The sequence below is a fragment of the Mauremys reevesii genome, linkage group 2, assembly GCF_016161935.1.
Source record: "Mauremys reevesii isolate NIE-2019 linkage group 2, ASM1616193v1, whole genome shotgun sequence".
Lineage (NCBI taxonomy): Eukaryota > Metazoa > Chordata > Testudines > Geoemydidae > Mauremys > Mauremys reevesii.
The window spans coordinates 269517749-269529994 of NC_052624.1; the positions used below are offsets into that span (position 1 = coordinate 269517749).

Sequence of the window (12246 nt, forward strand, 5' to 3'; positions counted from 1 at the left end):
GAATAATGAGGTGCTTGAGGACAGTGGTAGGGTGACTAATGGGCACAAGGATATGGAAGTAGAAGTTACCACATCCTGTGTGGAAACCGAACTCAAACAGCTTAATGGGACCAAATTGGGGGACCTGAATAATGTCCATCCAAGAATATTAAAGGAACTGGCACATGAAATTGCAATCCCAACAGGAAGGATTTTTAATTAATCCAGGACCCCGGGGTCATACCTTCTGATTGGAGAATTGCAAATAAAATACCTATATTTAAAAAAGGTAAAGAACAGTTATCCAGGAAACTACAGGCCCCTTAATTTGACCTACGTTGTATGCAAAGTCTTAGAAGAAATTTTGAAAGAGAGAGTAGTTAAAGATATAGAGGTAAATGGTAACTGGGATAAAAAGAACATGGTTTTACAAAAGGTAGATCATGCCACACCAACCTGATTTCATTCTTTGAGAAGATAACCAATTTTTTAGACAAAGGAAATGCAGTAGATCTAATAGAGCTGATTTTCAGTAAATCATCTGATACAGTTCCACATGGAAATTAGTTGATTTGGAGAAGATAGGGATTAATGTGAGAACTGGTTAAAGGGAAGACTACAACAGGTCAGACTGAAAAGAGAACTGTCAGGCTGAAGGGAAATTACTAGTGGAGTTCCCTCAGGGATCCATCCTTGGACCAATCTTATTAATGAATGATCTTGGCACAAAAAGAGGTGTGCGCTAATGAAATCTGCGGATGACACAAAGTTGGGAGGGACTGCCAATACAGAGGAAGTCCAGAATATCATACAGGAAGATTTGGATGACCTGGAAAACTGGAGTAATAGAAATGGAATGAAATTTAGTAGTGCAAAGCGCAAGGTCATGCACTTATGGACTAACAACAAGAGTTGTTGCTATAAGCTAGGAATGTATCAGTTGGAAGTGACAGAGAAGGGCAAAGACATAGGTTTATTGGTTGATTACAGGATTACTATGAACAGCCAATGTGATGTGGCCATGGAAAAGGCTAATGAAATCATAGGATGTAGCAGATGAAGTATTTTTTGTAGAGATAAGAAAGTGTTATTACCATTATACAAGGCATGGGTGAGACCTCCTCTGGAATACTGCATGCAATTCTGGTCTCCCATTTTTAAGAAGGAGGAATTCAAAATGGAACAGGTGCAGAGAGAGGCTACTAAGATGACCAGAGGAATGGAGAACCTATTTTTCAAGAGGAGTCTTAAGGAGCTTGGCTTGTTTAAACTAACAAAAGAAAGGCTGAGGGGAGCGATAAACACCAGGGAGGGAGAGGAGTTATTTAAGTTAAAGGCCAATGGTGGCACAAGAACAAATGCATATAGACTGACTGTCAACGAGTTTAAGCTTGAAATTAGATGAAGGTTTGTAACCATCAGAGGAGTGATGCTCTAGAACAGTGGGGGCAAAAAACCTAACTGGTTTCAAGTTTGAGCTTGATCAGTTTATGGAAGGAATGGTATGATGAGATTGCTCAATTGCATATCGCCCATCCACAACTGCTATTAGCAAATATCTCCAGTGGTTGCAGATGGGACACTAGATAGGGAAGGCTCTGAGTCACCATAGGGAGCTCTTTTCCAGGTGTCTGGCTGGTGTGTCTCACCCATATGCTCAGGGTCTAACTGAGCACCATATTTGAGGGTCGGAAAGGAATTTCCCCCCAGGTCATATTGGCAGAAACCCTGGTGCGTGGGGGTTGCCTTTCTCTGCAGCATGGGCCATAGGCCCCTATTGGTTTTCAGATATTTAAGGAGTATTACAACAATGCCGAGTTTAAAACCACCAGTGTTGCAACACACTGACAATATCTAAAGGGAAAGCCAAGAGCCCATCATACCAACTTTCTTGATATTCTCTCTTTGCATTCTCTGAAAGCCAGTGAGATTGCTACCAGTGAAATCCAGCACCAAACAAAATTAAGTCTGGAAGTCTCAGAGATTGGCATACAAATCCACACTACGTCTTTCAGGTTCAGCATGTATCCTTAGAAAACCTTATAGAGATTAACTTTGTGCTGTGTACTGCATTCTCTGATAATATGGGTGTTTAACAACTAACCTTTTCAAGAGGTCATTGTGAAGTGTGTTTATAGGCCTCAATTATACGGAACAATGACCCAAAAGTAGCTTGTTTTGTAACACTGATGGGCCAAACAAACATAGTAGCTAGCAAATTTGTATTTAATATAAAGCTTCCTCACTTGCCCACATAAAACACGACATTACGTTTATCAAAAGATCAAGTGCCAAGTCTTGAAGTATAAGATCTTGACTGGTTTCAGAGTAGCAGCCGTGTTAGTCTGTATCCGCAAAAAGAACAGGAGTACTTGTGGCACCTTAAAGACTAACAAATTTATTTTAGCATGAGCTTTCGTGAGCTACAGCTCACTTCTTCGGATGCACAGAATGGAACACACAGACAGGAGATATTTATACATACAGAGAACATGAAAAGGTGGAAGTATGCATAACAACAGGAAAAGTCTAATCAATTGAGGTTTTTTTCCTCCTGCTGATAGCTCATCTCAATTGATTAGACTTTTCCTGTTGTTATGCATACTTGTTATGCATACTTCCACCTTTTCATGTTCTCTGTATGTATAAATATCTCCTGTCTGTGTGTTCCATTCTATGCATCCGAAGAAGTGAGCTGTAGCTCACGAAAGCTCATGCTAAAATAAATTTGTTAGTCTTTAAGGTGCCACAAGTACTCAAGATCTTGACTGTATCAAAGCCAAGATTCTGTAAATGCAAGCCATCTGAAACAGAACAGAGAGAATAGAGAGAGGCATGGACACAAAGTACAGCAGCAGAACCAAATGCAAGTTCAAAATGAACAAAATACATGACCTAAAATTCAGCCATAATATAAGCTGCTTCATTTGATTGCATATGTAAACACTTTGTGTCAGCAACCTGCTTATCCCCATGCCAATTACCCTTTTTCATGCTGAAAACATGCACTTTGCAATAGAACTGATCATTTTAAAAGGTCAAAACATTTTAAAAAACTTAGCACAGATTTTTATCACATTTTAAGTTTGTTGGATGTATGATTCTTACCACTAAAAGTAATTTGATGAAGTGCTATTGAATAGCCTAGAGCGTGTGGAGTGCATCTTTATTCCAACATTCTGATACACAACTCAAAAGCTCCCACAGTTAATATATTATTGTCCTGAGACTACATGATAATTCATAAAGTATATTAATATTAAATAATTTAAAAAAACAGTAAACCAAAGAAATTATACATAATAGGGAACTATGCCAAGATATTGCAAAGACTGTAAATATATTCAGGAAAGTCAATACTTGTAAACTTCAAGAATAAAGGAAAGACAAGTTTAGATTTAATTATTTTTCTACTGTTTTAAAGTTTAAATTTAACTTTTTAAACTAGTTTTTTCACATTAAAACCAATACAACCAAGATGGCACTGTCTGGCCGAAAAGGGGAAATTAAAAAAAATGGAGAGTGCACTTCATATTTCCTCTATATCAATATTTGCTCTCAATATTTCACTTGCATATTATTGATTATATTTTACTAAAAGGGTAACCTTCTTTCCCCACAGATTAATAGCATTAGTTTTTTTCATGTGCTTTGGTGCACATCTGGTAAGTTAAATATAGCCAAAAGCAAAGCAGTTAAACATGCACAGTAGCAGCCAATAACACTTACCTGCCATTCGTAGCCCATATTACGTCATGCAATGTGAAGCAAACAAAAAGCAGAAATAATCAAAAGATATGTGAACCTTTCAGGACATTTGGCACTGATTAGGAAAGGAGATTTTTTTCCTTGCTAAAAATTACTGAAGTTCTGCATGTGGATTTGGGGTTTTGGTTTTTTTGGTGAATTGTAGGAAGTACTTCTGTGCCTAGTCAAGTTAGGTTCACATGTAATGTACCTCTTACATGCTGCTGTTAGAGAGTTATGAATGGCTTTTGTGAACTGATTAGCGTGGTTAGCATACCAACGATTGTTTCAGTGTATATTGGTATAGCGTGGAAGAGAGGATTCACATTAGTATTCTAGTTCTGGAATCTGTAAGCAAGTTTTGGCAAGTCATTCTACAATTCTTTTTAAGTTATGACATTTTGAGAGGATTATTTACCTCTATGTACTTAAAGGGTTTTGGGTTTTTTTTAAAGGGATGAATGGACCATTATATGTGCAGGTTCTTCAGCTGTTTTGCAATTACTGAAGTCTCAAATTTACAAGGCATAACATAAGGGGCAGATATTTTCTTTAAAATGTATTAATGTCTGGAAAAGGCACAAAAGCATATCAGATCCCTATAGACAATGTAATATCAAAAGCGTTACCTAATACAAACTCACTTCTGGCTTCCCTCTTTTTTTTTTTTTTTTTTTAAAATACAAGCTTACCTTTGTTAATATAAATATAATGAGATATGGACAATTATTTTACTTTCCAACTGTTCACAAAAGTATTCATAACTCGGTCATGCAAAGTAGTTAGAAGGATGGCAAAGTGAAGACATACGTTTAGAATGAGACATAAATGCAGTCTACTGCAGGCAAAGAGAAATAGATATATAAAATCATCTTCTCACTTTCAAAATCAAGGAAAAAATTTGGCCCCTGCTCAAGGTCTGTGCATGTCAAAACTTTAAGAAGGTTCCCCATGTTAAGGTACCTGTCGAGACAAGAATGAGAGAAAAGAGAATATCCCTTTATAAGAAGGAACAGCCCAGATATAGTAGAATGAAGGTGGTGGTCGGGGGGGAAAAGTCCAAACAGTTCCATCGGACATAAAATCATCCTTCAGGCTCCTGCTATGGTGCATGCTGGTGGAGTGTGATCCCCACCTCCAAGGATGTGGATTTCCTGTAAAAAGTGACAGACACGTGTCACCCACATCTTCATAGTCTCTCCTGTGAGAAAGAAGAAGAGCTCCAACTGAAGGCTTTATAAGTGAATAAATTCCATCTCACTGAGCCAGTGTCCTGAGCAAGTGTCTGTGCCTTCAAAGACAAGTATCCTATATGCAGCACGACTACTATGTTAATGTTGACTCAGACTGTGTTTGATGATGTGGAGGGGTGGAGAGCTTTATTTTTTTCCCTTTACAATTTTGTTAAAGGAGAAACATCATAGAAAGTTGCATCTGGACACTTTTTTCATTTCAGTTTAATGTGTACAAAAAACAACACAGCACCATATGTGATCCTAGAGATCATGTGATCTTTAGGTAATGCATCTGAAAATTAACAGGTGCGACTCCAAAATTCACTTCCATTCATGACTTTAAATCCTGGGTAAAAACAATACTAGCCCTGCTGTGAATGAACAAGTTGGAATCAGACAGGGATTTTACTGTTCCTTCATACAAGTCTGTACATTTCACTAAGGCACACTGACAATTTTTCATTGTATGGCTAGTTGATTTGCAGGCAGATGAAAGGACATCACTGACCAGAGAGACCCAAAATGATTAAGCACATGAAAATCAAGAATTACACAGTAGCATGATGGTGGCTTGGCTCTACTGAAAAAACAAAACAAAACATGCAACCCTTTCTCAGATTGTGCTTTTGCAACTGATGTTCCCTTCGCCTTCACTGTGGTGGAGAACACACGCAATCCTACTGTTACCGTTTTAAATGCACCGGCTGTGAAGGGCTGAAAGACTTACTTTCAAAATCCAAGAAAAAATGTGCTGCATTGTGGTCTATGTCCCTGGTTAGCACTTTAATGAGATTACCCATGCCAGCAAACCTAAAAATAAAAATGGCAACATTGTTTAGTTCCAGTAATTGTTTCCTTTTTTTAAGCAGAGGAACGGGGTCCATTGATGGCTGGCTCCTTTGTGGTTTCACACATGTGCTGATTCACCAACTTGAGGCTTGGACAGGGATAACACGCACTTTGTGCAAGTGCCATTTCACCTATCCAGTCTCAGAAAGAAGTGGTTAATGAAAAACAAGGTGGCAATTATACAGAAAAACTAAATTCTGCCTTTATTTGTATCCAAATTATGACAAACATTTGTATCCAACTATGGAAGAGCAAGGAATAATTCTAGCATTGTAGTTGCTTAATGCTGAGTAGTGTGTGATTTGCAGTGTCCCATGGGGTGGTCACAACTATATCTCAGACTGGGTGGAATCATGGTGTCCATTATAAATACAATTTTCTTCCTCCCTCTAAAATCCAGAAGAAATGCAATTCTGGCTAGAAATCTGGTAGAAGTAGTCTGTAGCAAAAGACAATTTCCCCCCCAAAACTGAAGTTAAATTGACAAGCCAAATAAGTTAAACTTTATTCCCCCAAAATTTGAGCTAATCATATCTGAAAGAGTCTTCTTATGCTTTTCTGCTGCATATTAGCTAAAACAAACAGAGTGAAAGAAAGATTAATTGTAGTTTATTAGATTCATCTAGTTGAGACATAAATCCACATGATGAAACCTCAAACATTACCAGCAAATTTTAGAAATAATTAAATGCTTAAGTAGGAATGCCAGGATGGCACATCATGAAAGGGCGGCATTTTCGATGCACATCAATAGTTCACCACCACCAGCCTGCAAACATGCTTTGGCAAGATCTGCAGAACAGCAATGAGCATGAGCCAACTAAACTCAACGAGGTGCTTTAACAATGCTGCTGCTACAAGGCCCAAATGCAAATACTTACTACCAGAACTATCCCATTTCAGAAGCTTCACTAAACTAAAAAATGTGAGATGTGGATTTCAAGCACTTAAAAAAAAAATGTTAAACTAAGGCCAGATCAGTAGTCTGACTTATGGGTTCAAATGGAAGGAGCCAAGAAGGAAGCTTATTGATCTGCAATTCAGTGAATGCACTTGTATAAAAATCACAGAAATCCAGTATTTTTATTAAGGTGCTTTGATTTCTTTAATCATGGCAGCAATGTTTATTTGGAGAAGGAGAGCACAAGTCCATTCATTCTGAATTATTAGTGACTTGTGGAATACACAACTGAAGCAGCGGCCAGTAAGATAAGCCGTTGGATCTCATTGTGCTTGGAATCAGGATAAGGAATGTGTGTAATTTGGAAAGAAGTCAACTAAAGACACTGGAAACAGGCCCACTACTCCTATCCATCTGATTAGATAGTACCCCAGAATGCATCAGATGATGTGAGAGGCAGTGCGGGGAAATTAATCCAAAACATGCGAAAGGACGTAGGTGTTTTCTACAAGCTCTACTGACAGTGTTTTGTTTATTTAGGGGTAACAAAGCAGCTCAGAAGCCGTTTACAATGAAGTCAGACAAAAGCCAGGCAATTATGAAACTGTTGGACAGTTATGAGACAATCTCTCCCCATAGCTAAGATTTATACATGCTGCCCAATTTTAGCCTCTCTCTAAAGTCCTCAAAAATAGGTCACATGCACCTCAGATTTTGAAAGTCTGATCCATATTTTTTCAATATGGAACTTGAGAAGTCAAATAGCTGGTAATAATATTTGAAAATTCTCCCTATCCTTTGTGTCATATACTTCATATCAAAATACAGCTTATCTTAAAAACTCCAAATGAAGTTTATTTTTAAGATCTCAGCAAGATATAGTACCCAAGACCAATAAGGGGAGCAATGGGGAGCAAAAAACCTAGCTGGCTTCAAGACTGAGCTTGATCAGTTTATACAGGGGATGTTATGATCAGACTGCCTACAATGGCATGTGGATAATCTGTGATTGCTAGTAGCAAATATCCCCAATGGCTAGCGATGGGATACTATATGGAAAGACCTCTGAGTACTACAAAGCAGCAGTTCTCAACCGGGGGTCCACGGGGCCCTGCGGCTGAAGACCCGATCTGCAGCGCCCCCCAACGGGGCTGAAGCCACAATTCTCTGTGCCCCCAGGGGGCTGAAGCCCCAATCCCCAGCACTCCCCACAGGGGGCTGAGGCTGGGATGCATGGGGCTGAAGCCCTAATCCCTGGTGCCCCTCCAGGGGCTGAAGTCCCAATCTCTGGGTGCCCCCCCCAGGGGGGCTGAAGATGGGAGGCGGGGGGCTGAAGCCCTGATCCCCGGTGTCCCCTGGGGGGCTGAAGCTGGGAGGTGGGGGGCTGAATCCCGGAGCCCTGAGCCCTGGTGCTCCCTGTGGGGCAGAAGCCCTGAACCCATGAGCAAAGATGGGGACATGGAGGGCACTGCCCCCCAAAAAACTGCAGCACAAGAGCACGGTATTCCAGGGGGCAGCTCCACCCCCGCCCCCCACAATCTCCTCTCCCTACCCCCTGGCCAGGTCAGAGGCAGGAAGCCGGAGCCAGGCAGCACCGGGCAGCTGCTGCTCTGGCTGGTGCCATGGAGGAGGCAGCAGTATTGTTCCCTGCTCTCCCGCTGGTGCCCCAGGTTGAAGTTGCTCCTCAGCTCCCAGCCCCCTTTGCTCCCACAGAGGCAGCTGGTAAGAGCCCGCCTGGGTGGGGAGACCCGGCAGACCCCTCTGGGAAGAGGGATCGTACGGGAGTCCTCCCAGCGCACAGCCCCTAATACCCCTCTCCCTATACCCCGAGCTACATCCTCCCTGCACCCTGAGCTGCCCCCTACCCACACACGGCCCCTAGTACTGCCCTCCTTGCACACACAGCCACTCCCTCTCTGCACAAAGCCCCTAGCTATCCCCTCCCTGCACCCTACGCTGTCTTCAAACTTTTTGAGCTAAGCCCCCCACCTTTGAGTTACAATTTTTGCTTGTGTGTGTCCCCCGCCCCATCCAGTCAGGCTGGGTGGCCTGCTGTGGTGAGTCAGGGGGTGGAGGTGGCACTCCCTCCCTGGACCCCACCATGTGGAGGTGGCTTAAGCCCTGCTGGCCCCTGCTCCCCCAAAATAGAAGTCAAACTACACCTATGCCCAAGGCCCCTGCCCCAAGAACCCCCCGCCGGACCCTGGAATTTTTATAGCATGTCAAGGGGTGCCTCAGAGAGAAAAAGGTTGAGAACTCTTGCTACAGAGGATTCTTTCCCAGGTGTCTTCCTGTTGGGTCTTGCCAAAATGTTCAGGGTCCAACTGACTGCCATATCTGGGGTCGGGAAGGAATTTTCCCCATGGTTAGATTGGCAGAAACCCTGGGGGTTTTTTGCCGTCCTCTACAGCATGGGACACGGGTCACTTGCAAGTTTAAACTAGCATAAATGGTGGTAACTTGAAGTCTTTAAAGCATGATTTGAGGACTTCAGTAACTCAGCCAGAGATTATGGGTCTAGTACAGGAGTGGGTGGGTGAGGTTCCATGGCTGCCGTATGCAGGAGGCCAGAGTAGATGATCATGATGGTCCCTTCTAGCTTTAAAATATATGACTCTAAGGAGGCTGGGAAATACATTTGTGAAATTACTCATTGGAGAATTAAGCACATAAGAATGGTCCATAGGGTTCCAGCAAATTCTAAAACATAATTAAAAAGGTAAGCCTCTAACCCTTTTTCTTACCAAGGCATCCCTAAAATGTAAGCCAACTGACCATGATGGACCTCCCTAATATTTAAAAACAAAACAAAACTTCAGAGTCTATACTCTCCTGACAAGCTGTATGCTCTCCTGTTTGTCTGGCTACTGCATAAAGGGTTTGCAATGCTTACCAAAAAATATAAATTTGAGAAATAAGACTAAGATAAAACAGCAGCTAAATATATTCAAAACCCACCACTATAGCCTTGAAAACTATTTTTCAGGACAACTTACAACTAACCCGGTCTCCCAGTACTTCCATAGCCCACCAAGAACAGGGCCTGAAGTTAAGACAATAATGAACTATGTATTTTAGTAGGTGAAAGTACTCCCAACCCAAGGTAAATTTTGGCATTTTTGGCTCTCAAAAGCTTGTTACCATAGATTAATTTATTTCCCAGCTTACTGAAAGGTCACAGAGGTCTCTACAAATATCACTACAAATGGTTTCCTACTGGTTAATATCTCATTAGAATTTGCTACATTTCAAAGAAACAAACTTGATAGCTACAAAAGTAAACATAAGCACTTATTGACACTTCCAAAAGTCAGGTCACTTATTTAAGGTGCCTAAATATGGACTCAGAAGCCTAACTTTAAGCACCTGTTTAGGAAAAGCTTGACCTTGCTATTTCAGCAATGCAGTTAGACTCGTGTTTTGAGGAGTTGTTTAGACAGATTGAATTTTTCCTAAATACACACACATTCACACAATGCTCCTTGCCAGAACATCTGAGCCTGTCACAAATTTCTGACTTTTTCCTCAAAATCCACTTGTGAGGCAGGGAAGTAAAATGGGGATAACTAACGCTTACCTCACAAGTGTATTCTGAGTACATATTCATTGTTTGAGAAGTGCTCAGATACTACAGTGATGGGCACTATAAATAAAACGAATTCATCCTTAGAGTTTCAGATGGGGAATTAAGACAAAGTGTAACTTCCCATTGTCACACAGAAAGTTTGTAGCAGAGCCAGAAGTAAAACTCGGATCATCTTCTGAATCCCAATCTAGTGCCTTAAACAATTATCCCTCCTCTCAAATGCTTATGTTGCTGCATAACTTAGGACATTTTTGTTACCTGCTCAAAGAGAAACAAATATTTAAGTTTAACTATACATAATAAATATCCTTATGCACATCCTTAAGCTGCTCAAAAGTTCCCTCCAATATTTTCCATTCTAAAATTATATATATATTTTTGTTTTCTGACTTTTGTTTTGGGCCAGACAGTTACAGAAGCAGGAATTTTCTGCCATCGCTGCAACCACATGGTCAGATTAAGTGGGTCTGCAAGAGTGTGCTGCTGGGTTGAGAAGACGATAAAATATTCTAGGAAAAATCTATAGCCATCATCTGAGGGCAGTTTTAAAAACTGTGGACTGTTCAATAAAAATCCCTCTCTCTCCCTAAAATAAGCTAGAGGGGAAATACAGTTTTGTGCCTAACAACTCCTCAGTCACAAATGTCTTCATATAATATATTTTCATTTCCTGCAGGAATCTACTGTTCCAAGTTTCTTTTCTAGGAATAAGGTTAACAAATAAAACTGTTGCCATGCTTCATTGAAGCCCTACGGTGAAATATCACAGAATACACGCTGGATTTATAAACAGAAATGCGATTACCTGAAGGTAAACTGCTTAGTGCACTTTTCCCACAAAAGAGAAGCACACATAAGGAATTCATTTGTCTTTCTCAATTTCTATTCTGACCAAATATAGCCAGAAGTAATGTGCTGCACAAATACAATGATGCCTGGACTTGTTATTTTGTGCCCGTTAGAATTTAGAGGTGAGCAGACTTCTCAGACAATGAATTCATGAGCAAATAGAGTGTTTACAAGATATATTTTAACTATCAGCAGAAAAAATATCTTTATATAGCATTTGCTCAGACAACCATCATGATTCCTTATGAAAGGCCTAAAACTATATATATTTTCAATTTTAGTTTAAAGTTAGAAGTCAGATAGGCTTGGGAACAAATGTTCGTTATTTAGACACTAAATAGTATCAACTAAATGAAAAATTGTTAGGCAGAAGCAAAAGAAAGTCAAATTAGAAAATATTTGGTTTTGCTAGCTAGTTTCAGAACAAATGTGAAAAAAAGTACTCAAGGCTCCCAAGTTTTTATAGTATATGAAGTCTGGGCTCTTGAAAGAAAGTAATGCTTTCTGGAGTTTCATAACAGTGGATTATGATCACAACTCCCCACTCTGAATTCTCAAAAACTTAAGCCACTTAGGTAATGTTCAGAATATTTCCTGATCAACTAATTTTCAATGCATTTAAAATATAGTATAAAAAAGGGGGGAACTTAATATATTTCAATACATAGGAAAGGCTAATTTGATTTTTAATAACTGTGTGCCTGTCATATGAACAAAGATAGGAGCTTGGAATTTACAGGAACACCAACAGTCCTAATATAAATAATTTAGACAAAGGCCCAAATAGCTATGTATTCTGAAGAAAAAAAAGGAAGCCTTACCATCATACAACAAAGCAAAAAATATATACTGTATTCAACTCTCAAAAGAAAAGGCGACACCCAATTTAAGTGCCCCAAAATGCTGTAATTACAGGCTCAGTTCAAACACTGATTGGAGACACGCTGATTATCAAGACAGCGCCAGGGCCTTCAGTCTGACCGGTACAAAGGCAGAGCCTGATGCTCATCTGAGACTTTCAAATGGGTCAATCAAGGCTGAAGCCTTTTGGACCAGACTCTTGTTGATACTTCCAGGATGAAGGAACAGCAGGCCAAGGA

The 12246-nt window shown here is 40.3% G+C and overlaps 1 protein-coding gene across 7 annotated transcripts in view; it reads right to left on the minus strand.

Annotated features, from left to right (window-relative positions):
- CYRIB (CYFIP related Rac1 interactor B) overlaps positions 1-12246 on the minus strand; it is a 140662-nt gene that overhangs the window by 35543 nt on the left and 92873 nt on the right. For 3 of the 7 annotated variants that reach the window (XM_039522338.1, XM_039522339.1, XM_039522337.1), the window contains exon 4: positions 4607-4689. The exons of 2 other annotated variants lie outside the window; for them this stretch is intronic. In XM_039522338.1, coding sequence (XP_039378272.1) covers positions 4607-4679 — 73 coding nt within the window. In that variant the 5' untranslated portion in view covers positions 4680-4689. Of the gene's footprint in view, positions 1-4606; positions 4690-5688; positions 5772-12246 lie in introns of those variants that run through there. 2 more of the 7 variants (XM_039522342.1, XM_039522341.1) reach the window with 2 other exon arrangements.